This window comes from Tyto alba, unplaced genomic scaffold, assembly GCF_018691265.1.
Source record: "Tyto alba isolate M040663 unplaced genomic scaffold, T.alba_DEE_v4.0 Super-Scaffold_7, whole genome shotgun sequence".
Lineage (NCBI taxonomy): Eukaryota > Metazoa > Chordata > Aves > Strigiformes > Tytonidae > Tyto > Tyto alba.
In genome coordinates this window covers 31,981,343-32,005,821 of record NW_024881328.1, presented here as the reverse complement: position 1 = coordinate 32,005,821, position 24,479 = coordinate 31,981,343, and the positions used below count along the sequence as shown (strand labels likewise).

Here is a 24,479-nt window from a genome sequence, read left to right as displayed (position 1 = left end):
TGGGTAACATTTGTTGAGAAGGAAATGTGCTCCCTGGAGAACCGAGGTTTCCTTTTTCAGGTGCTCTTTTAATGAGGAGGGAAGGTTGGACTGAGTGAGGTGTCAAAAGCTCTTTAGCTTGTCCACTTCTGCAGAGTGCTGCCTGTGCCTGAGAGCCACTTCTGCATGGACTTCCACTTATGACTTTTCTCTTGTGTTGGTGATTTCTTCACCCCCTTTGTGTATCAGTATTCCTTTTCCTTCTTTTTTTTTTTTTTTTTTCCCTTTGACTTGCTCTGTATGACTCATGCCCTAATTTTTGTTTATGTTCCCACTCTACTTAAGGGCTCCCCATTCACTGGAAGAGTATGTTGCAATATGCAACATTTTATCATCTCTCATATTTAATTTGTAGCCAGAAAATGAAGCTAAGCCATAGAATGGGCTTTGTGGAATCAGAGATGTTCCCGCAAATGGCCAGCAGCAGTAGGGCGTGGTTGCATATGATGGTGGGCCCAGCCAAACCATGCCTGATCTTTGAAATTCAGGCTAAAGCTGGCAGCTAGTTTGAAGCAGATGAACAAATTTTATAACTCTGACTCCTTTGAACTAAACAGAAGAACCTCTGGAAACATCAGAAACAGCAGCTTTGGAGAAAAGAACTGCAGGTCTCACTTCATGCCAGTGATCTAGTGGACCTTGGATGTAGATTATACAGCCTGTTGATTAAAATAGTTGGGAGTTCTCTGGTAGCAGCAGGGCCAAAAGGGACCTTGGGGAAGAGACTCTTGGAAGTTGTAGGTAAATGAGTGCTGGTGTGTCAGACTGTGTTAGCTCATTTGAAGCAATTAGCAGTTGGACGAAGTAGATTTGGGCTTCATTAGAACATCAGCTCTGGAAAATGGGTGTAGCACTGTGTGGGTCTCGCATTACCGTTTCTCCCAGTGAATCTCACTGCTGAACGGTTCCGCAGAGGTGGAAGGTAGTTTTCAGCCATTGCATCTGAGTCCCACCCATGTGCGGGTTGGGGGGCCGAGGCAGGTGAGCGCGCAGTGCTGGGTGTCTGTGTGGGGTGAGGTACCAGGGGTGGAGTTCAAGGCTTCAGTTTTGCTAAGGGGCCATCCTTTGTCTGATGAGTGGAAGAGCTGTTTGGAGTTACCCAAGTCATAAATTAGGCACCCCTCATACTGATATACTGCATTTAGGGGCTATTTGCTTTTACATTCCGCTGCTATTTGAATAATAGAGTTTAGCTGGGTAGTCCCTGATCCTTCTGTAACTGACAGCAAGAGGGGTGTTCAAAAAGAAAAGACAACCCTGGGACTTAATTCAGTGATGCTCAGTCCCTGATGCTTGAGAATCTTAGGTATTTCCTCTTGTTTTTGTTTATGTTAGGGAGACGATAAATCAGTTCAGCAGCATCTGTGCATCACCACTGACATTTTAATTTTCAGTTAAAAGATTTTAATTAAAATCTGACATAATTTGGTGTGAAAAATTAGAGTGAATTGAAATTATACATGCAGACTGAACTAATGTTAATTTATGTATCAGTTTCAAGAACAGCTCTATCTGATTAATGCCAGCAGTAACAATGTATGCTATAAGGGGCTCTGGTTGCTCCTTTTGGATAAATCTGCCATTTTTCTACCAAGGTAATTATAAGGAGGGAAGTTTTGTGCTGGTTTTCCCAGTTTCTGTCTGCTAGAGTTCTGCCTCTTTCCCCTTCTGGATGCTGCGTAATCATCCCGGCAAGGCATGATCGCTCTCTGGGTTTCAAGGAGATATTTGTGTGGGAGAAAATGTTTGCTCTTGAAATGGCTCAGAATGTATCAAGTTTTTTATGATTTTACAGGTTGTACTTGGAAAGGAGGTGAAATCCCTTCACGGCTCCGTCAGAGGTGCGTGTCAGTGCGTGATGTGTGCTCGCACGGCTCCATGCCTCTGCTCCTGCCTGTGTGCTCACACCCATGTGTCCTGTTTCAAGCCACAGGACTTAACACAGCTTTGTTCTCAATTCCGTATGTTATTCACAAAAGGAGTATAAACATGTCCAGGATGTGTACTTAAAATACATTTATTTGCCAAACGTTGTCTGTCTCTCTGCATAGGCTTAAATAGGAAAACAAGAAAATATTTTCCAGGCCTTTTAGTCCCATTCTTCCCTGTAGCATAAACACCTGCATCTTGCAGACCAAAGAGATGTTTTTCTGTCTGAAAATGCTGGTTGAACTATGGGCAGCGTGTCATTTTCTTAGTGAGGGTGTGCACATGGACTGCTTGTCAACCTGGTTTTGCTTTTGCATTGGACCAGCTCTGCACAAAACTCTGCTGAAATAAACATTTTTCATGTCATCACTGTTTAAGCATATAAAAAAGAAATGGCAGAAGTAATGGGGCATTTCTGTGTATTACATGAACGAGAACACTCAAGTACAAAAAGGAAAAACAGCTACACTGAAACTTTTAAGTAAGAAACCAACATTTAGTATTATCCAAACTGAATTATTTATTGCATCCTGCTTAATGGGGAACTCATGGTGAAAGGGATATGGTTTAGGTTAAGACATTTCAAGTCAGTTTCTGTTACCTGCCCTCAGAAAATGTTTATGGTCAGAAATGAAAAGGCTTATCTTTCAGATATGTGTCTGGTTTTTTCTGAAGGTATCCCAAGCAGTCTAGTTGGAAAAAACAGTCAGTAACGGTGTGCAGTGTCTTTTCTGCACTTGCAAAGAAACACCTTATTTTACTAAGACAACTATTTGACTTTTTTTTACTACATGCTGATATATTCCTACCATGAAGATGTGATTCACAAAACATGTTGGTTTGATATGGAGTTACAGCAGTCTCTGAAAACGGGGGTGATTTTGTGGCTCAATATAGCAACGTGTCAGCAGCATTCACAGTTCCTCAGCCCTCTACTTCCTACATGACTGTGGATGAGTCTCTAAGATCAGCAAAGTGCTAAAATATCATTTCAAGTTTCACTGAATACAGTAGATCTGTGTTTAAACATTTCATTGACTCAGCAAGAGCTGGGGATGTATCAACAGCTCTATGCTTCCTGCAAAGCAAAAGAACTGAACTTGTGCTTCAGGGAATGTTACTCTGCAGTTGAATCTGTTGCTTCAGTGGTTGATATAGAAGCACCTTTAACTCTGTATACAATGATATGTGGCATCTGTACTTGAGCTTTTCAGAAATGGGATGCAAGGAAACCCTGCTTCATACCCAGTCTTGTATGTTCTCCTACTTGGATTTCGGAATTCAATTTCAAGATATGTGTTTTCAGTCAGCAGAGAAAGAGAAAACTCTCAAAGTTTAGCATTAAGGTATGCAGAATGAGTGTGCCACCCGAAGTAAGCTACAGACCCTGGAAGGTAACAGCCCAGCTCAGTTAACACTCTAGAAATGTTCTACCCTTCAGTTCTTCACAGGTTTAGTTACTTCCTTCTACCACTTTCAATAGTTATGTTGACCCTGAAATCAAAGGATGTATTTAGACCCCTTCCAAATTTATCCTTTGTACTTTAGTATTTTGGCTAATTTCTAGGTGGTGTCATTTTTGTAGTTTCATTCGCTTTTCTAATGTTGCATGTGAGTTTGTTCTGGGGCATGTTGTTACTGATAGGAGAAAATTGTTTTCTGTCAGGGTTTACAAAGAGCTGATGATTGAGGTTGGGTTGTGCCAGCCTTTTAGCACAACTGAAATCTCTCCATGTTGGTGTGATGGTGCACAGCGCTTGTCGAGTGACTGCACTTCACTTGGAGCACTTAGATTGGTGTTTTTATTTTCAGATACTGGCAAATGGTTGCAGGGTGAAGCATTCATTTTTCATGAGGTCAGCAATGCCATTTCAGTTTGCTGAGCTACAGCAGTGTGCTTTGATCAATAAACATTCAGCAATTACAGAGTATCTGACATGACTCAGTTTACCTAGTAGCTGAAGAACTCATTGACAGATAATTGGCTTTGGAAAATTAGTTAGAAATGTGTTACTTTCCAAAATACATAGTTAAAAAATGTTTGCCACTTTACTGCATACAAAGAGGTGATTATTTTTCTTCTCTCAGTTAATAATGATTCCAGCTGAAAACACTGTCTGCAAAAAAACCCTCTAATTTATTTTGTTCATGTGTAGACAGACAGAGGAAAATATTTTCCAAAAGCCTCAATACTGATTCAAAATCAGCAAATAGCGGAGACAAAGCCCACTGAAATTAATGAGTTCTGGAGTTTACTGTCTATGGTAGTTCTAATAGATTTTTTTTTTTTAATGTACCTGTAAATTATTTGGTGCTACTACAGTGATTTGTACTGTTCTCCTGACTCCAAATATACCTTAAAAGAATGTAGCCAGAAAATATGTTATAATTAAGAATGGGATTTCCATAAACCTCATACATCGCTCCTGTGGGCTAGATTCTGCTTTCATTACATCCAGGTAAGTAAAGAACAACTGTTTTGTGTGAACTAAAGTAATTTAATCTCATTCGGATTAATAATAGCACTAGGGCATTCATGTTTTACTGCTGCCCCCCTTGCTGCTGAACTACAGGACTGAAGCATGTGCATACCATTCAGTATATATAAAGACATTGTACAGATTGTTTTCTATATTTTTGCTCTAAGAAGCATGAGGATAGTGTTAGAAACTGCACTGAAAAACAATGTATTCCATGTGTAATAAGTAGAGCTGTTGTGCAATTACGTAAGGTAGTCCAGATGAAAGAGTCACGATGTTCTGTGTCTGAGAGAAGAGACTTAATTAAGACAGACAAATTCTCCTGGGTACAACAAAGCAGTTCTCTGGATGCAGCCCTGATTATACTGTAGTTCTTTTAAATGCACAACCAAAATCTTCATTATTATAATTAAACTGATATAAAATATGTCTGCCCTTCATTGCATAAAACTTTGCTTTAGGGTTAAGACTGGAAATTTCATGAAGAGCTTTGAAAATGAAAACTGACAGGCAAAGCAAATTAATTCTATAATTTTCTGAACACTTTCTTTTCCTTTTTAGAATTCCATTAAAAAACAGACACACTAAAAAAATTAGCTAAATGGCATATTTACATCAATGTGATTTTCCTGCAGCCAGCAACTAGAGAAGAATTACAGTGTCATCTGTAAAAATGGAGCTCAAAAGTTGTCTTCTCCCAAGCATGCTGGATTTGGAGCATGGAGAATGATTGTGTGTCCCCTGTTCCCTGGGCATGGGGCACTCACTATTGCCAGCTCCCTTGTCCCCCTCTGGTCTCTTTTTTTTTTTCCAAGAGTTAGCAGGTCCTGCAGCTAAATGGAGGTGTATTCTTTTACCCTATATTTACCTTGGAGCAAATTGCTGGGGAGTGTTCATTGCTCATATGATCGCCTAAAGGAACTGATGAAAAATAACAAGAAAAGAAGGAACCAATTCTTTTAGAGCAAGAAAAAGGCTTTTGCTTAAAATTTATCTTTTCAACGTCTCTGCTTATGTAAAAACCATACCACCAAACTTAAAATAAGTGTTTCCCTGGTGTGAGGGATTAGCTCTAAAAGTCTCGAAAAGCCAGAGCACTGATCTTTAAAAAGGAATTGAGGAGATGTTGGATGAACAAATGCACAGGTACGCCTCTTTTATGCTGAATAGGTTAGTGACAAATGAACAGTGTGACTGTGGGGACTAAATGTGTGTTTGTAAGATTAAAGCTTAAAATGAGCAACTGCTAAATCACACAGTTGTTTCAAATCATAATCTATTCTAAAGGGCCCACTGAATGGACTGTGAGATCTGAGCTGATTTTTGTCTGTGGAAAAGTGGTTCCTAGTGGTTAGCAGCCTTTTCCTGTGAATGACTTTCCTCCAGGTTTTGGATGCTTCTTGTAAATAGCTTCCATCCTTGTCATGACTCTGAAGTAATGTAGAAAGTGCCATGTTTGCTTGGCAGGCATGGCTTTTGCTTAATTCTCTATAAGTCACACGTTTTGTCCCAGCTTTTGAGCCATAGCTCACTTATGCCGTGCTCCTGCCACGGTTTGTGCACACTTGCAGAATTAAACAACACCAGTATTTAACAGATGTCTTCTAGGTCCTTCTCAAACTGCTTTGGGCAGCGTGCCTGTTGGTGTTAGTGGCAGCTGTGCAAGGTGGTAAGGGAAGCTTGTGGTTTAGCAATGGGGCCTGCAGCTTTCTGTCTTCAAGAAGGCAGGTAAAAAATTTGGACCTCCAAAACCAAAAAGTTTCCCAATACCACTGGCCCAGCTGCACCCCTCCCTGCTGCTAGACACCCCTTTTTCTGCTGTGAATATCACCCCCAGGTGAGTGGAAGGATGGAGACCCTGGCAGAAACTGCCTTGTTGCTGAAGGTACTGAGGTTTGTGCCTCAGAAACATTTTTGCATCTTATAGGAATCATGAGTCAAAATCCAGAGCAGATAGTGTTTCCTAAGGGCTACCCCTGAGGTCATGAGCAGAACTAGAAGCTAGGTGGTTCCCACTTTCCTGGTTGCAAACCCATTTTCTTCTTGCTCAACATTTTCTAAATGCTGCAAGTGTACAAAACTACTGGAGACTTGAGGTATTATTTTATTCTCATGAAGTACTAAGTTATGTTGCAGTTACAGTATAATTGTACTGTGGTTAGTTTAATTTATTTTAAGACTTCTATTACTACTAATTCATAATGTTTAAATATTAGCTGGATGGAAGCAATTACACCAGGTTGGTGATTTACTTAAACTGTAAGAACTCATGTGCTATGTGAAACCCAAGGGATCGTAATATTCAGGCATGCAGCTGATTTACTTGTAAAAAAAAAAAAAGCAATTATTTAGCAAAATATATAACCAGAATAAAATTACATTACAATTTCAATCTTGCATTTATTAAAAAAATACAAATGACCAATTTTTTCTCCCTCAGACTTGAGCTTCAGGGAGTAGGAGACTTTTGCCCTTGAAGGTGGATAGATTTGAAGAAATGTGATAAAAATCATAGCACATCACTATAGCAAATCAGTTACTCTTTAAATAAATTGGATGTTTATGGTGCTGCAGTTTGCTGTGAAGACTTATCAAAGCACTTGTAACCTGCATCATTTACTCTTGATTTTGCTGAGAGATGCAAATACTAAGCATCTGCACTGGTAAAAATTTGGAATGCGCCCACTTATTAGATTCACATAATACGATTTAATGAGGCTACCACAGCTGTCTCGTGAGTACTTATTTCCTTTTTATTAATGGAGAAATCTCTGTTTTGCTTTTAAGGGACACATTTAATTTGTAATACTGTTGCTAAGTAGACCTTTGAAATAACTGTTTCACTTGTATGTCAGTTTTAGCCCTGTCAACTCCCTTACCAGTGTAGTGGCATGTTTCATGGCTTGACGCAGTCTGCTCTTATATTAGCAGGCATAGTTTATTCTTACAACCTAGCTTTTCAGCCGAGGATGTTGAACATGAGTATATCGTATGCACTGTGCAAATAGTTGCAGAGCTAAAAAACTGTAAGTGTGAGTAAAATAGTTCAGAAATTTTTGAGTATGTGTAAACATCCAGACACGCCTCGATACCCGTATGTACCCTCTGTAGAGGAGCAATCAGAAAGTTTTCCCTAATACTGATTTTGTGGTGACGGTGGTTGACAAGGGGTAATAAAGCGTGAAGAGGACAACCCAAGTTCAGGGGCACGCCAGGTGCACAGGGAGGTGGACCACACACCCACCCACGCTGGGCGAGCTGGGGAGCGCTGGGGTTGCCGCGGGGATCTGTCGTGTGCGTTCCCGTGGAGGTGTGCGTGTACCCCCGCGCAGAGCCTGCACACCAGCTGTACAAACTCCTACACCTCAAGGACGCTTTCCTAAATTGATAAGCAGTTTCCTTGGAGGAGCTAATGCATTTGTTGGGTATGCTGGAAGTTGCTTTTCTCTCACACAGAAAGCTCAGGCCATTAGACAGCACACTTGAGGCAAAATTTTGCCCCCAAGTGCATTATAGACCCACTAAAACAGTGTTGCTATCTTGCCCACATAGCTCATATTTGGCTTTATGTATTCTGTCTCAACCTATTTAGTAATTCAGTGATGAATGACAATCAGAATTTAAAACAAATATTCCCATTAAACCAATTTTATTACCTTGTTTTATTGATTTTTATAACTTCATTGCTAAATTTAAGGATTGGGGTTGATCTGAATCAATATGATTAATGAAATAATTTAAGTTGATTAAAAAGGGCTTAGAATAATGTGATTAGACTATGGAGATTTGGGTGGCTTATTGGATTACACATTTTATTCCCGGAGGATTGTTGTAAGATTCAGAATGAAATGAAATTGGTCATCCTCTTTTGGGCCCCTGATGCCTGGTAATCTCCAGTGCCATGATACCAGACAGAAGGCATAGTCACGTTCAATGATTTTCTCTGGAAAAATACAAGATTGAATTTTTGAGCTAAGACCTAAATAATCAGGCCAGAAGATACCACTGAAATCTGATCCGCTCTCCATCATAGAGGGCTCAAATGAAATCATGTTTGATCTCATGGGACATCCTTTTTAAAGGGATCTGGTGCTGATGAATGCCTTTTTAGTGATGGACACTCTCCTGCCATCCTTGGGAGATTGTGACCATTGCCAGCTGTCCTCACTGTGGGTTGTTCTGCTGTTTTTGGGGGGGCTTTTTGTTTTGTTTTGTTTTGTTGATTTGTTTTTTTAAGTTTTAGCTTTACTGTGAATGTGTCAACTTCCGGGTATTGAAAGGACGTATCACTTGACAGTACTGATCTTTATCTAATCCTCTATAATCTGTGACAATGTCAGTCTACACCTTGGGTTTCTATGGGGTCTACCATCAGGAAATGTAAATTGAAAGACTTCTTAAAATACATTGATTCACTATGTCATTAAACTACTCAGTTGAAACAATTACATTCTTACTACATGTGCCTAGATATGCCTTTATTAGGGCATAAGAGGTGTCCTTGAAAGTTTTTCCCTATATTAATTTGGACTTCTGCAATTGCTCATGACCAATCAATGTGTGTATTGAACTAAAAGAATCTGGAATTTCTTACTCGAATGTGTTTTCCAAAACCTTCCTGATTCTTGTAGCTCTTGTGAACTTTCTCCATCTCTCAAGGTAATTTCTAAACTGAGGCTATCACAATATATTTTTGACAAGTACAAAAATATTAGAACTCTGCTATTCTGAGTAGATACTGTGTTTATACAACCAAGTATACCATTGTGATCTTTTTGTTATATTCTGTTCTGATCATCTGTAGTGATGAAGTTGGGGTTTTACCAAAATTATTTTTTCCTGGATCAGAGTCATGTAAATAAGGCCTGCCCCTTGGGTTTCTAGGTTTATGACCTCATATTTTGGTTTGTATTGGAACATGCCTTTTTTTTTTTTTTTTTTTTTTTTAATACATTGCTTGTCAAGCAGTCTTTTGACTTTTGATCACCCACCCATATCACCCATATTCTTTGTTATTCATTGCTGTTCAAATCTTGGCTTTGTATCATCTCCAGACTCCATATATATTGATTTTATGCTTTCTTCCAGGTCACTCTAAAAATGCTAAATAGCACTGGGCTAAGAACGGGTCCCTGTAGGATCCCATTTGAAACATATCTACGTGATGAGTGTTTCACATTTACTGTTGCGTTTTAGACATATCATTTATCTTGTGTTTGATCCATTCTGAGTTTATTTTTATTCCTATGTCTTCTTACACAAAATATCATTCAGTACCAAGTCAAATTCATTGCAAAAACCATAATATATTACAGTCTAAGTATATTACAATGACTTTATTATGTGTATCAACTAAACCTTTAATCTTGTAAAAGAAGAGATACCAAGTTAGTCTGACAAGCTGTGTTTTCCATAATGTTGGAAATAGTTAACACTAATAATCTCTTTATTCTTTCCTTAATAAAATATTTTTTCAGTTTTTCCATTATTTTGGCAATGAAAAATACCCACTCACAGATATGCTGCAAATCCAGCATTCAGAGGTGTACTAAGGGGAATACCAGTGGGGCAAGTTTTTCCTTAGACAGGTCTTTCTAAACACATTTGGCTTTTCCTCCTGAGTTACTACTCAAATTCTCCTCCTGTTGTTGTTTAGTGAATAAATGCTCTTTTTTACTATTCGCACCACTGGTGTTCCTGCTCAGTGATGGACTGCTGGTGGGTTTCAGCCTCTTCCTGATATTTTTCAGATGAACTGTCTGGACCTTCTCCACTGTAACTGCCACCAGCCACCAAACACTTCTGCTTTAATCAACTCTGCGGGTTGCCATTTCCTCTTTTGTCTATTTTCTTCCTTTACTAATTTCATCACTTTCCTTACTTTACTTTATAACCCATACCAAAAACTTCTCTTATTTTCAGTTCATAATGTACTGCTTCATTGTAACTGGTTTTCTTTCCCATTTAAGAGACAGTGTTTTTAACCAGCATAACCTGGCTCAGGTAGTGTTTTCCATGAATTCATTGAAGAAAGTTTAGATGGCTTGCCTACAGGTCATCCTCTTCTGTCAGGTTTTAAGGAGGATTCTACAATGGAGGTCTCTTTAAAATAAAAATAATAATAATAATAATTAAAAAAAAAAAAAAAAAGTCCTTCAAGTTCCAATAGGTCAGGTTCTTGCAATTCTCTCTCAGTGAATGTTCTTAATTTTAGTTGTGGGTTTTTGGTTTTTTTGCTCTAAACAGGGGATGCAGAGGAGGTCTTGCTATGATTTAATATCTGTGTCTGAATAACTAATTTCTTCAAAATACTTAAAAGTGTATGTTGTTTCCAAAAGATACAGAAATAAACAAAATCATCCCAGCTTAAAAGCCCACAGGAAGGTGTGTGCATAGTATGTTGTGTTCATGTTTGAATTTTTGCAGGACATGGTGCATGATGCTGTTTTCCCAGCCACTCAGGTGATATGAAAATCAAAAGCCCATCTTCTATGCTTTCAAAGGCTTGAAGCCTAGTAGGTTCTTTCTGGTTTGAGTACTGGCGTTCTCCGAGTCCTGTGGATCGCTGGGGTTCCTGCCACAGTTTATTCTGCACAAGGAGTGCAGCCTGTGCACTGACACTGAGACTTGGGCACGATGAGGAGGGTGGCCACAGCAGCATGTACAGCAAGCTGTGGCTTCCCTGCTAGCAGGAGCATGGGCGAGGATCCTGGAGCTGGGTCAGGTATCTCCACTTTGGCTCGTAGGTGTAGGTCAGCCCTGTGCTAACGTAAAGAGCAGCTTCTAAATCTTGTTTCAACTGGGGACAGTGGGAAGTTGCTCCAGTCTCTGTGTTTTGGAAGGACATTGTGGCAGTGTCCTCTGTACTCACTGTAGAGCTGTCATATCTCTGACTAGCGAGAGAGATTAATAATAACTCTGTGCTGAGATGTGCAGATATTGTAGTCCTTGTTTTTCTATTCCCTGGGGCCATGGCAGCCCTTATGTCAGGGTAACGCTGTAATTCAGTGAGCCTGCAAAGTGTTTGATGTCAATATTTTAGAGTCTTGGTCACAGTGCTCTGAGCTGTTGGGAAGATGTTGAGACATGAGATCTTTGGTGTTTCCCAGCTCTTGATCTTGAGTCTTCTTCGTTTTTTTTTCTACTGCAGGTTCAGGCTGGTTACATGCCCTGTGCACTTGTAATGCCTTTGCTCCATGTCTGTGTAAAGAGTGGATGCAGCATGGCTTCCCATCTGCCCCTTTTGTGGAGCATCTGGCTATTTTCTCCTGATGTAGCTCTTTCTACTGTGATCCAGGTTTTGGTCAGGCCAAGGCTCCATCACTGCCATCTGTAAACCTGAAATTAATGCAGAAGTTTTAAGTAGGTATAAATGAGGGAAGTTCATGTTGCCTGAACTCCACCAGTTGCTCTTGGTGCTGGCTTGTCTCCAGATTGAATTTAAGGCATGGATTTGATCTGTTATTTGATCTAAGTAACTTGGGACCTTCCAACCTGAGAGACTCTTGCTGTGCCACCTAGTAAGAGTGGTGATCAGCTCAAATACTCAAAATGGGTACTTAGTAAGGACGTCTGGTTTGGTTACCTCTCCTCCCTGGTCAGAAACAGCACTATCTGTTAGGACTCTGGTACAGACTGCTCAGTACAGCTTACTTCTCTGCAGAGGTAGGCTGATAGGAGCTGTGGCCTACTTTGTGTGGTGGGAGCAGCTCTGCAAAGCAGGTCCTTAAGAGGAAGGCAGACAAGCCATTATAATCTTGCCTCCTGCTGAACTTCTTCAGCAGAGACTATTCAGCATCCCAGAATAGTTAAGCTATTGTCTTCACTCTGTTTTCCTGCCCTCAAAGTGCCCATTTTGTGGTGTGGTGTTTCCTCCTCTTTTGATGAGAAGCTGACTGTAAAGACATTATTGTAGGTCTTTGTGACAGTCCACTACCCATACCCGATATCTGGGTAACCCTGGGGAGTTGAGAAAAGCCCACTGTAAATGCTGGTATTGCTGTTCCCCATGACACTTTTCTTTTCCATCTGTCTGAGATTCCTTAGTCATTACTTTCTCTTCAATAATGATAGTGCTTAGACTTCTGCTTGGAGCTTGAGCTTGAGTTAAACTGCTAGTTAGTGACAACTAGCTGGATTTGCAGACGTGCCGGCATGACTATTTTGGTATTTGGAAAATTGTTGGACACTGCGTTCTCATGTATCTGTCCATGTTGTATTTTTGGTCTGCCTTATATTTTCTGTTTATTCCATTACGTGTGTATCTCAGCTTGTAAGAACACATGTGTTAAACTTTGAATCCAGTCTTTATTCCACATGTGCTCAACTCCCTGAATTAGCAGGAATTTTGCCTTGAAGAGGCGACCGAGGTCGATCCCACAGCATTAACATCTGCTCTTGCAATCTGTGGAGCTGTGCGGTCAGCCTGAGTGTGACTGGCAGCATCCCTGTGGCTGCCTGCGCCAGTGCTGAGGCTGTTTGGTTGTTCAGCCCCTGTGCAATGGAAGCTGCTTTGTGCCATGAGTTGTCAGCCTGGATGAATTTTGAGTAGGTAACCTTTTCTTTGTTGTCCTGTGACTTGTCACAGTGGATATCTGGTACTTAAATCCTACAGGACTCGCCAAGAAAGATTAGACAGAGTTCAGCTCATTTATTTGTTGTGATAGCAGAGGCTGTGAGGAGAACCAGTAAAATCTGCCAAGTGGACAGTCCTGGGATGCTCTCTGAGGATGGCCAGAATGTGGCTGAGATTCGTAGAAGACAATGTGTGCTAATAATGAATACCAGTTTCCAATGATTGTTGCTATCTGTAGTAATCATGTACTGGTACTGTGGGTTCAAGCTTTGAGTTGCATCTCCTCTGATCAGAGGGACTAAGCCTCACATGTGCATGAGATCTGGTTGCAGCCTTGGCCCCAACATTGACTTTCTGTGTTCTCTTGGATAGTTTACATAAACCTTCCCTGCTCTGACTTACTTCATTATAGAAAAATTACACCATCATTTGTCAACTGCTGCATGGTTCTTTAAGTGCCACTAGTGACTCACTGACTTCTTTATTTAATGTTTAAAGGTACATTTTCCCACCACAAGTACTGTAAAGCTTTAAGATTTTCAGGGACTGCAATTCTGTCTGTGTATAAATGAAATACCTAGAAGCATTCCAAAAATCCTCACCCTGTAGAGCTAATTAGTTTCTCTTGGGGAAAAAAAAAAAAAATCAGGTAGTCAGTTGGACAATTAAGTGCATCATCTGGAGTTTCCAGAGTAGATAGCTTTTAGGATGCACTGTTTATCACAATCTATTTGTGAGGACAGACTAAGCTGCCTGTTATTGATTTCTTAGTGCTAGGTTCATGAGGAATGGCAAAGATCGGAATAAAGCTTCTGTTTTAGCAACGGTGATATTTACTGGTGAAAATTTGAATTGGTTTTGGGGGAAATGGCTCTTAACCACACTTAACAAGTTTAACTCTCAGCATCATTACTGAATTTCACATCCTTTCACAGAAGCCCTGCAGTTCTTTAAGGGCTTTAGGTGTCTTCGGGTAAGTGATATTTGCCCTTCTTATCATCCTTAGCAGAATCCTGGAAGACTGTCAGTGCTTTAGAGGCCCTTCAGGTAACTTCATTTTGGACAAATAATAATTAATGAGCTTGACCTCTCTGTGCAGGGTTGCTAGACAGCTCTTATTTCTGCCCCGTTTCTTAACTTTAGATCAACAATTTACATCCTATAATTTTGACAAAGGGGGTGGGATGAGGTGGAGAGCATGTTTATTCATATTTTTTTAATCCTACATATTTATTTCTGTTAGCTCTTTGATTTAAACAGCGGAAGATTGAGTGGTCAAAGGTCAGGGTGAATGGGGTGGAGTTTTCCCACAACTGCTGATGGCTTGCTGATCCCGCTGTTTACACATGCAGTCCCTCTGACGAGGATGATGTGTTCAACAGGAGAGCTTCTCCTATTTTGGGAGTGTGCTTAGACTGGAGCTCAGAATCCCTCCTTTAGAAACAGTTAGAAAACGTTAGGATGCAGTCAGGCCAGCACTCAGATATGTCTCCTTGGTGTCAAGTGATTTCAGAGCAGCTGTGTGTATGCTGAGAGCTAAGCACATGTTGAAGTTGCCTTGTGGTTGGGGTCCTGAGGTATTTTTGCATAATAGATATTATGCAGGCTCAGGAGCAGGAGATGGAGTCAGCCAGTTCAGTCACCTTATAGGGTGTCCCAAGAACTGAAGGAAACCATAGTATGCTTCACTTTGAAAAGTAGTATCTTGCGTTGGAAAGCACAAGGTTTCCCATATAAGTAGGGATTTTCTTTTTTGTATGTGTACATTGCATGCAAACTGGTTGTGTTTGTTTCTGGTAGCAGCATATTGTGAAGAGCTAGGTTATCTCTGGTAGAGAAGGCCTTAGGGTGGAAAAATCGACAAGTTAGTTGATTGTTTTCACGCTGATGTAGATTTTTTTTTTTTTTTTTTTGCAAACATCATACTTTCCTTCTTTCATTGCCACAATAAATTCAGTGCCATCAGTAGAAGTGACTGAGGATAAAGGGCAGTCCTAGGCCAGTTACTGTGTGGTAAGATCAATTTTGATGGACTTAGCATCTTGGAGAAAGATAGACTTTTCAACTGCAAGATTCAGGGGTACATCTTATTGTACTTTCTGATTGCTTTGGTTAATGAAGCGGAACAAGTGCTCTTGTGTGGGTGAATACTGCAGAGAGTTTTTTTGATAATTTGCAGTGTGAACATTTTTGGCAGGTAGCACAAGAGAGGAGGTTTGCTATTTATTCACATAGTTGTTGGCAGCTTTTAGTTTGTCAGTTGGCTGTACTTGCTCCTGTTCTTAGTATCCAGTGAAAGGTAAAACAGAGCAGGAATTCAGCCACTGGATACACTGCAGGACAGAAGTATTAGTAGTATATATGTCTTGTCTTAGAAGACCAGTGTGTCAAAATTGGATTAAGGTAGAGTCTTAAAGAAGGACAATAGCTAAACTAAAATTAGCATCGTAAGTCTGTAGGATCAGTTGAACTAAGCTCAGCATAAGATCAGTGAGGAGGCAAGTTATACTTAAATCACCTTATCCAGGCTCTGATGTGAGTGGAACCCAGTGGAAGGAAGACACTTCTTGAAGAAAGTGCTCCTATGCTCCCCAGGGTGATCCCCTGGGCCTAGAGGTGTGTGGCCTGTCTAAACCGTGGTGTCCGGTTCTGGAGATGCTTGTTCAAGGAGTGTGAATGTGGTAAAGCAAAGGTGAGTGCCTGGCTTGTCAGGCTGAGAAGGCAGCATTTGAGCTTACAGAAACACATTTTGAGTTTTTGCAATATTAGAATTAAAAACTACTATATATATATTAGAATAAATACATATATATTAGAATAAATAACTTCTTGATAGTTATGAATGAAAAGTGTCACATTAAATTTAAATTAGCAGCTCTCGCTTTGAAAGACTGAGTATACAGACTGCTATTCTGTAGAGACCAAGACTGGAATAGCTGATGCAGTAATAAGCTCAGTTAGCAATTGCAGTTTTGCAGGGTTTGTGTATATTACACAGTAGATTGGGGAGATTGCTAGTATCAGTTAAAATAACCCTATCAATGTCAATAATACTCAAATCTTGTTAATTTTAGGCAATTAGTCAGTGGATTAGACCTGAATTCTATTCAACTGATTAAAAGATATGGGGAAGTCCTACTCAGAGATAAAGAACTGCTGTTGTACAAGTCTGATGTTCTTTACATATCACCAAATACGAAATCAAAAGTATCCATCAAAAATAAAAGCAGGGGAAGAGGACACAGAGGATAATCTAATTCCCTCCAAAATCCCTGAGATGTTACGACTGAATTTTAAAAGGCAAATTTTATCGATTGTCCAGGAGACCATTTAGGTTTTTTTACCTGAAAAGTAACCAATTAATTCCGTGACTTATTTTCATCAAAAAGCACGGCTATCTTAGAACTAAAAATAAATGGCTTTTATTTTTCTGCAGAAGAAAATTACTCACATAACAATTCCCGCCTCTCTAGCAAAGACAAAATGGCAGACCTGCAGCTAAATCAGTTATGCTGCTCTGATGAATTTTCCAGATCTGGCTCTAAGGAACCATTCTCCATCAGCAAATGAATCACTGCAGATTCAAAGGCCATTAATACATCTTCCTATATGAGAAAAATAATCTTAATAAATCATCAATCTTAAATCTAAATATTGCTCCTGTAAACCTAAAGAAATAAGAAAGAAAAGGCTCTTCTAGAACCTGCAGAGTAATCAACTATATTCATTTGTATTCATTAGCATCTACTGCTTGAAGATTTTCATGACCATAGCTGTGTATTAAAATGCAGTATGTTAATGCAGGAACAGAGTATTTTAGGAGAAAACTGTAATTAAAAAAGTAGCTGACCAGAGGCACTTGCTTCATTGACTTCCTATTTTCTTAAGACCGATTCTCATAAAAGTACTACAATAAATGGTTACAGTAATTATTCTTGTCAGTACAAGTCGCTGTATCATTTTAATGAGAAATCTTGAGCATAAGAAGTTGAACGTTTTTGATTTTGTTCCCAGCAGATCCCATGCCTTTAAATCCAGTTATTGGGGGGACGGGGGTTTTGGAAATATTTCAGATGCTATTGAGTGACAATAGCAATTTTGTAGAAACATTTATACTGACTAATTTGCTGAAAGCATCTACACAAACATGCAAACAATGAGTGGAGATGTTCTTACAAGCACCAAAACAGATGCTCTGTGCCTGGGAGAGCTACACAGGGTCCTGCTCGGGCACAGAGCAGCAGAAGGACAGAGATGGGTGGATGGAGGGCACTGCTAGAGCAGGGGTTGCATTTAGGATTTGCAGGGGAGTGTGACTTGAGGAAGGGTGAATGACACAGCAGATAAATGGGAGCTGCAGGGCACCAGCTCCCAGGGTATTGAAGGGGTAGTCCAGGCTGCAAAGAGTTCGGGAGTCAGGGATTTTGGTGTCTCAAAGCAAGTGTCCTGGGGATGTCAGGAAGCTGGTCCCTGGTGCACATCTCCTGGCTGGGCCTGAGAGCAGTGGGGTGGAGGTCTGTGTGCCTGTACCCAGCATCATTTCCTCACCTTGGGACTCCTCTTCTACTCAGTATCCAGGCAGCAAATGTCCCTTCAACAGCAGGAGGCAGAGAACTGGGAAAGTATTTTGGTGACTAGGGAAATAGGAGGGAAAGCAATTTTAACAAATGTTTCGCTATTAATTACAGCCTTGAAATATGTTTTAAAAATATTTTTGGTAGCTGTTGGATAGTTAATATACTAATGGAGTAGATGGAAATCATGTGGAGAAAAAAGAATGATTTGAAATTTATAATTATTATGAAATGTTTTGAATTGATAATATGTGGGAAATGATTTAAATTTAGTTGCTGCACTAAAATTACAGAAAGCTTTGCAGGCAGCTGGGTTTACATCCAGTAGTAAGAAGGTAGTTGATACTGAAAAGACAGTCACATGTGTCTGGTAAATATTTTCTCAAGAAGAGTTAGAATATATGCCCTAAAGAAAAAGGCTTTGGGTTTTCTTGCCTGGGTGTCCATTTTCCCACAGCACTTTGTGGTTCTGGTACACAGAAATGACCAGAATAGCTACTTTTCAAAGCAAATGGGGAGACAAGAGAGCGTGAAGTAGGTTGGGGCTGAGCAGAAGGGTACGTGAGGCTCCCACAAGAACAGCCATGAGAGCTGGGCAGTTGTGCACACAGCAGAGATGGGCTTCTCAGCCTAGTGAAAACATCCTTTGCTAAAGGACACTAAAACATACCAACAAGAAGGTCCAGGCTCTCCTGGGTGTGTATTTCAGGGGTCTGACTCATGACTGTTGTTTGGTTTTGGTTTAGCTTTGCTCGAGGTGTCCAAGGTTGCAGAAAAGAGGCAGAACTGAGGTAGGACACTCATCCGCCGGGCACGAAGCTATCACATGTGTCCCACAGGCATGCTGAGCCATCCCAGGCTCTCCTCCCAGCTCTGCTTTGGAGACTTCTTCCCCTTCTCCTCCCACATAGGCTGAGACCCTTCTTTCATGCTTTATCTCGCAAAGTTCCTCCTTTATTCATGATATCTCTTAAATCCTGGTCAATCCACCCCACTTCTGGTTATGCACACCTTAACCAGGTGCTGGAGCTTTCCATGAAACCTCTCTTCCCATGTATGTCTGTTTTGAAAATGTATGGGACACAGTTGGATACCACTTCCTCTTAGCTGTAGCAAGTTGCTGAGATCTGAAAGACAGTTTAATAGCTGCAAATGTCACTCATGAAAACTTGGTATCTCTAATGCTGCAATCAATCAAGTCACTGTATAGCTCAGTATATTTTATAGCTCAGTAGGGAACTGAATTGTGGGAAGGGATAACATGTTGTGTTTTGAGGTCCAGAAGAACATGAATTATCTTTACGTAAACATATCTTCTCTATTATTTATGCACTTGTGGAATGGCCAAAGAAAACTTACTTGTTCTTTTTTTTTTAATGTATTCCACAGGATCCTTCAAACCAAAAATGTGGAAGAAAGAAAACAGTGTCCTTCAGCAGCATGCCATCAGAGAAGAAAATAAGCAGCGCCAGCGACTGTATCAGCTTTATGCAGGCTGGGTGTGAATTGAAGAAAGTTCGTCCAAATTCCCGGATTTATAACCGTTTTTTTTACTCTGGATCCTGACCTGCAGGCTCTCCGCTGGGAGCCTTCCAAGAAGGACCTTGAGAAAGCTAAACTTGATATTTCTGCTATAAAAGAAATCAGACTAGGGAAGAACACAGAAACATTCAGGAATAATGGACTTGCAGACCAGATTTCTGAGGACTGTGCTCTGTCGGTAATTCATGGTGAGAACTATGAGTCCCTTGACTTGGTTGCCAATTCAGCTGATGTGGCCAATATTTGGGTATCAGGGTTAAGGTACTTGGTTTCTCGTAGCAAACAACCACTGGATTTCATGGAAAGCAGCCATGATACCCCACGGTTTGCCTGGCTAAAAACTGTGTTCGAAGCAGCAGATGTTGATGGTAATGGCATAATGTTAGAAGATACATCTGTGGAGCTAATAAAGAAGCTTAACCCCACCTTAAAGGAATCAAAGATTAGATTAAAATTTAAGGAAATCCAGAAGAGCAAAGAGAAATTGACAACACGAGTAACGAAAGAGGAGTTTTGTGAAGCATTCAGTGAACTTTGCACAAGACCTGAGGTTTATTTCTTACTTGTGCAGATATCTAAAAACAAAGAGTATCTAGATGCCAATGACCTCATGCTGTTTTTGGAGGCTGAGCAAGGAGTGAGTCACATAACAGAAGAAATGTGTCTAGATATTATACGCAGGTATGAGCTTTCTCAAGAAGGGCGATTGAAAGGTTTTCTTGCAATTGATGGATTTACTCAATACTTATTGTCCCCAGAATGTGATATTTTTGACCCAGAGCACAGAAAAATTGTCCAAGACATGACACAGCCTTTGTCACATTACTACATCAATGCATCCCACAATACATATCTAATAGAAGACCAGCTCAGAGGACCAGCTGATATCAATGGTTACGTCAGAGCTTTGAAGATGAGTTGTCGGAGTATTGAACTAGATGTCTGTGATGGCCCAGATAACGAACCCATTATTTGTAACCGTAACAACATGACATCGCCACTTGCCTTTCGAAATGTTATTGAGGTGATAAACAAATTGGCCTTCTTTGCTTCAGAATACCCCCTTATTCTCTGCTTGGGGAACCACTGCTCAGTACAACAGCAGAAGGTAGTGGTACAACACATGAAAAGAATCTTTGGAAACAAACTATACACAGAGGCACCTTTATCCTCAGAAGTCTACCTCCCATCACCTGAGAAACTGAAAATGAAGATCATTGTGAAGGGGAAGAAGCTTCCCTGTGACCAGGATATATTAGAAGGAGAAGTCACAGATGAAGATGAAGAGGCTGAAATATCCCGGAGGCTGTCAGAGGACTTCTCAAGGGAACCGAAGCTGATCTGGCTCTGCAGGGAATTGTCCGACTTGGTGTCCCTATGCAAATCTGTCCAATACAAAGACTTTGAGACATCTATGAAAGCTCAAAATTACTGGGAAATGTGCTCCTTCAGTGAGGCAGAAGCCAGTCGAATTGCAAATGAATACCCTGAAGATTTTGTCAACTACAACAAAAAATTTCTATCCAGGGTGTACCCAAGTGCTATGAGGATAGACTCCAGTAACTTAAATCCTCAAGATTTTTGGAATTGTGGTTGCCAGATAGTGGCAATGAACTATCAGACCCCAGGGCCCATGATGGACCTACACACTGGCTGGTTTCTACAGAACGGAGGATGTGGGTATGTTCTCAGGCCTTCAGTGATGCGTGACGAAGTGTCTTACTTCAGCGCAAATACCAAGGGCATTGTTCCAGGCGTCTCTCCCCAAGTCCTACATGTCAAAATAATCAGTGGTCAGAACTTTCCAAAGCCTAAGGGTGCATGTGCAAAAGGGGATGTCATAGACCCCTATGTCTGCATAGAAATACATGGGATTCCTGCAGACTGCACCGAACAAAGAACTAAAACTGTTCAGCAAAACAGCGATAACCCCATTTTTGATGAAAGCTTTGAGTTCCAGATCAATCTACCAGAGCTGGCCATGATCCGTTTTGTTGTTTTGGATGATGACTACATTGGGGATGAGTTCATAGGGCAGTACACCATCCCTCTGGAGTGCTTACAGCCCGGATACAGGCACATACCGCTGCGGTCTTTTGTTGGTGACATCATGGAGCACGTTACTCTCTTTGTTCACATTGCAATAACCAACCGAAGTGGAGGCGGGAAGGCCCAAAAGCGCAGCCTCTCGGTGAGGATAGGAAAGAAAGCAAGGGAGTACACCATGCTGAGGAACACCGGTCTCAAGACTATTGATGACATCTTTAAGCTGGCAGTGCATCCACTACGAGAGGCTACTGACATGAGAGAAAATATGCAGGTATGACACTTTGGCCATGTGTATTGTGTCCTGAATGTGGAAGCGAAGGTCCTACTGTGAGCTTCTGGTAGGGCAAAATTTCTGAAGCTGGTGGAAGCTGGTGAAGCTTCAGACCCACAGCTGCTCTCAGCTTTTAACTGAACATTGGAAGGCTGATAATAACAGGCGCTAACTAACAAGCAAATGTGGGAGTAGGCAAAAGTGTTTTAAAAATCAGTATCCCCTTTCCAAACACAGCAGAACTGAAGGTACATTTGTGTCCCCAGGCCTCAGATCTCAAAAACTTCCTTGCTGGTCCTGGAAAAAATCAGCAAGCTTTTGTTTTGCTGAGTGAGGGTTACGCTCTTAATTTTCTTTGTCTGGGTGAGTATAAGAAACAGTCAGTGGCTTTGTCATTGAGGTCTTGTCTACACCAGAGAAACCCACTGTGCAAAGAGCAGCACGTTTCCCTGAGTGTGTGTTTCTACTGTTTGCCCAAGGGCTGCAGATGTTTAACATAGACACTGAATGCCACTTGGATGCAGTTTCCTCCCTGCTAAAGAGCTGAGTTGGCTCGGGTGGCTGAGCGCCAGCACAGACACCGGTGCCACGTCTTGGCTCAGAGGGTCTTCTGGCACGGTGTCCACTTGCCCGTGCTGCTCTGAGGGGATGGGGCTGTCGGGGCCCAGGTGCATGGCACCAGCACAACTGCTTGGGTCAGACCTTCGTGATCGGCAGGAGGTGAAGTGGCGGTGAGGCCAGACAAGAACCAGCCTGCCCAGTGCTCTCCTCCGCAGCAGGGACGACTCTGCGGGTTGTTTAAGGGGCAGCTCACTTCAGAGGTCCAGGCGCTGCCTAGAAACAAAAGTGACTAGCATTAAACAATGAGTTTTCCTTAATAAATAGCTGAAATCAGCCATAACTGTCTCCTTGGTAAAGATACAGAAACAATTCTTGAAAACAGGAGAAAAACGCATAGCACTTCATTGACCCCACTCTTCTGGACAGAGTCTAAAGCAAATTAAATGTTGGCAGCTGGAAATGTTTACAGAATGACATAAGTTTTAAATCACTCCCAGAGGAATAGTCCAAGTATATTTTTAAGAATGGGAAACTCTTCCCAGCCTTTCTTTTGCTGCAGGCCTGGAAAGTAACTAGTTTGAACCACTGACTCCACCTTCTGTCTAGGTCAGGCACTATATGTGAACTATATAAAAGAAAATACTCTGAATCTGACTCAAAAACAGCATTAATGTGCCTTCCAAGTGAAATTTCAGTGTAAGATCTTGTTCTGGGGAATGCTTTGTAAAGACGCAGTCACTAGATTTAACTGCATGCTAATGGATTTGATTAATGAGAAAAGCCTCTGTTAATTAGCTGGGCATTTTATGATGACTGTTTTTTCAGCGAGATGTCAGTGGGGGAACATTTACAACGTATGGTTTGTCATAATACTCTATTGCTTAGATTTGTGCATCTTGGTTACTCATTGTATGACTTCAGGAAGCTAAATGATGAGGGCATGTCAGCTGTACATCCACTGACTTGGTAAATAAATAAATTCTGGCATGTTAGTTTGGTTTGACCTGTATATCCAGTATTGATTTTCTTATATGTGACCTATGAAGGGGAAAGAGTGTTTGTGTTTCTTTATGATGTGGTAAGGCAAGGCTGAAAATAAAGAGGTTTTTTTCCTACTTGCTTTTCCCATGGGAAATATGAGGTCTGTCGAACTTGTTCTTGCTGGAGGATGATAATGATGGAAGAATGAGGCAATTACAGCATCAAAAGCAATTGGAGTCTGAACAGTTGGGAAGAGAAATAGCATTTTGGGCTGATGGTTTAATATGCTGGGGACCAGAGCTTGTCCCTGGTGGGTCTGGATTTGCAATGCAAAGTAGCTGCAGAGCTGGCAGCTGGGATCCCTGGGCCTAGGGGAAAGCTGGAGCTGGCAGTAGGCTTGGAGCTGAGAGCGGGACTGGCTGGGAATTCCCGTATGCATCGGCACCACAGGGTCCATGGGGGGCCCAGGGATGGCCAGGCAGGAGGATAGCACTGCCCCACATCAGGGGATGGAAGCAGGCAGGTGCAGACGAGGTTCTGGCAGGCAGGGGGGACTGAGTGGCAAGCAGCAACGTGTGCTCAAGTATTTCTTTTTCTTCCCCCAGAACGCCATGGTGTCTGTCAAGGAGCTGTGCGGGCTGCCGCCCATCGCAAGCCTGAAGCAGTGCATCCTGACCCTGTCCTCGCGGCTCGTGAGCAGTGACAACACACCCTCCGTTACCCTCTGCATGAAGGACGCGTTTCCTTACCTAGAGCCTCTGGGGACCATGCCTGATGTGCAGAAAAAGGTCCTGGCGGCGTATGACCTGGTAGGCGCTTACCACTGCTACCTCTGCCATTCCCCACCACTGCGAACGCGGCAGGCAATGCTCACTGGCTTCCACATGGCCAAACGTTTCAGTTGAATGAAAGAGGCTCTTCAAATGACTTAGGCTATGCAAAATTGTCCTTTTATCACTGAAATGCCACACTGGGCTTTTTGTTGTTGTTTCTCTCTTCTTTTTTTTTTTTTTTTTTTTTTTTTTTCCTAAACATGGTTGTGACCAGCACAGGTTGGCACTTGAAGAGGACTTTGTTTACAAAAATAGCAGCAATTTGGCATATACTGGCACCTTTCAGTCATCCTTGAGAAACAGCAAGGTTTGTGTGCTGCCCTTTGCTTGCCTCCCCACAGCAGAGGGCAAGGCCATTAGACAGGGAGCTGCAGCGTGGGAGTCCCCGGGCAAGGCTGCACCGTCCCCTTCCTCATGCCTTTCAGCAGCAATGTGAAGTAAAGCCCGTGCCACTGCCAGACCCAGTCAGTGTTGTTCTTGGGGAAGGCATGAAAAAGTTGGAAGGGAAGTTTTAAAATGCCCATTTTTTTGCACAGGGAGGGAGATGCCTGTATGGTACAGAAATACTTATAAAAAGGTAGAGAGGCGAACTGAAGTAATTCCAGGTGGATGCTGCTGCTCTGCCTTGCATGACGTATGTCACCG

The 24,479-nt window shown here is 41.5% G+C and overlaps 1 protein-coding gene across 1 annotated transcript in view; it reads left to right on the top strand.

The window, feature by feature from the left end:
* Positions 1 to 24,479, top strand: part of PLCL1 (phospholipase C like 1 (inactive)) — a 204,245-nt gene that overhangs the window by 141,338 nt on the left and 38,428 nt on the right. The window contains 3 exon segments of the mRNA XM_042784101.1: positions 18,987 to 19,142; positions 19,144 to 21,459; positions 23,607 to 23,810. Of these exon segments, the coding sequence (XP_042640035.1) occupies positions 18,987 to 19,142; positions 19,144 to 21,459; positions 23,607 to 23,810 (2,676 nt within the window).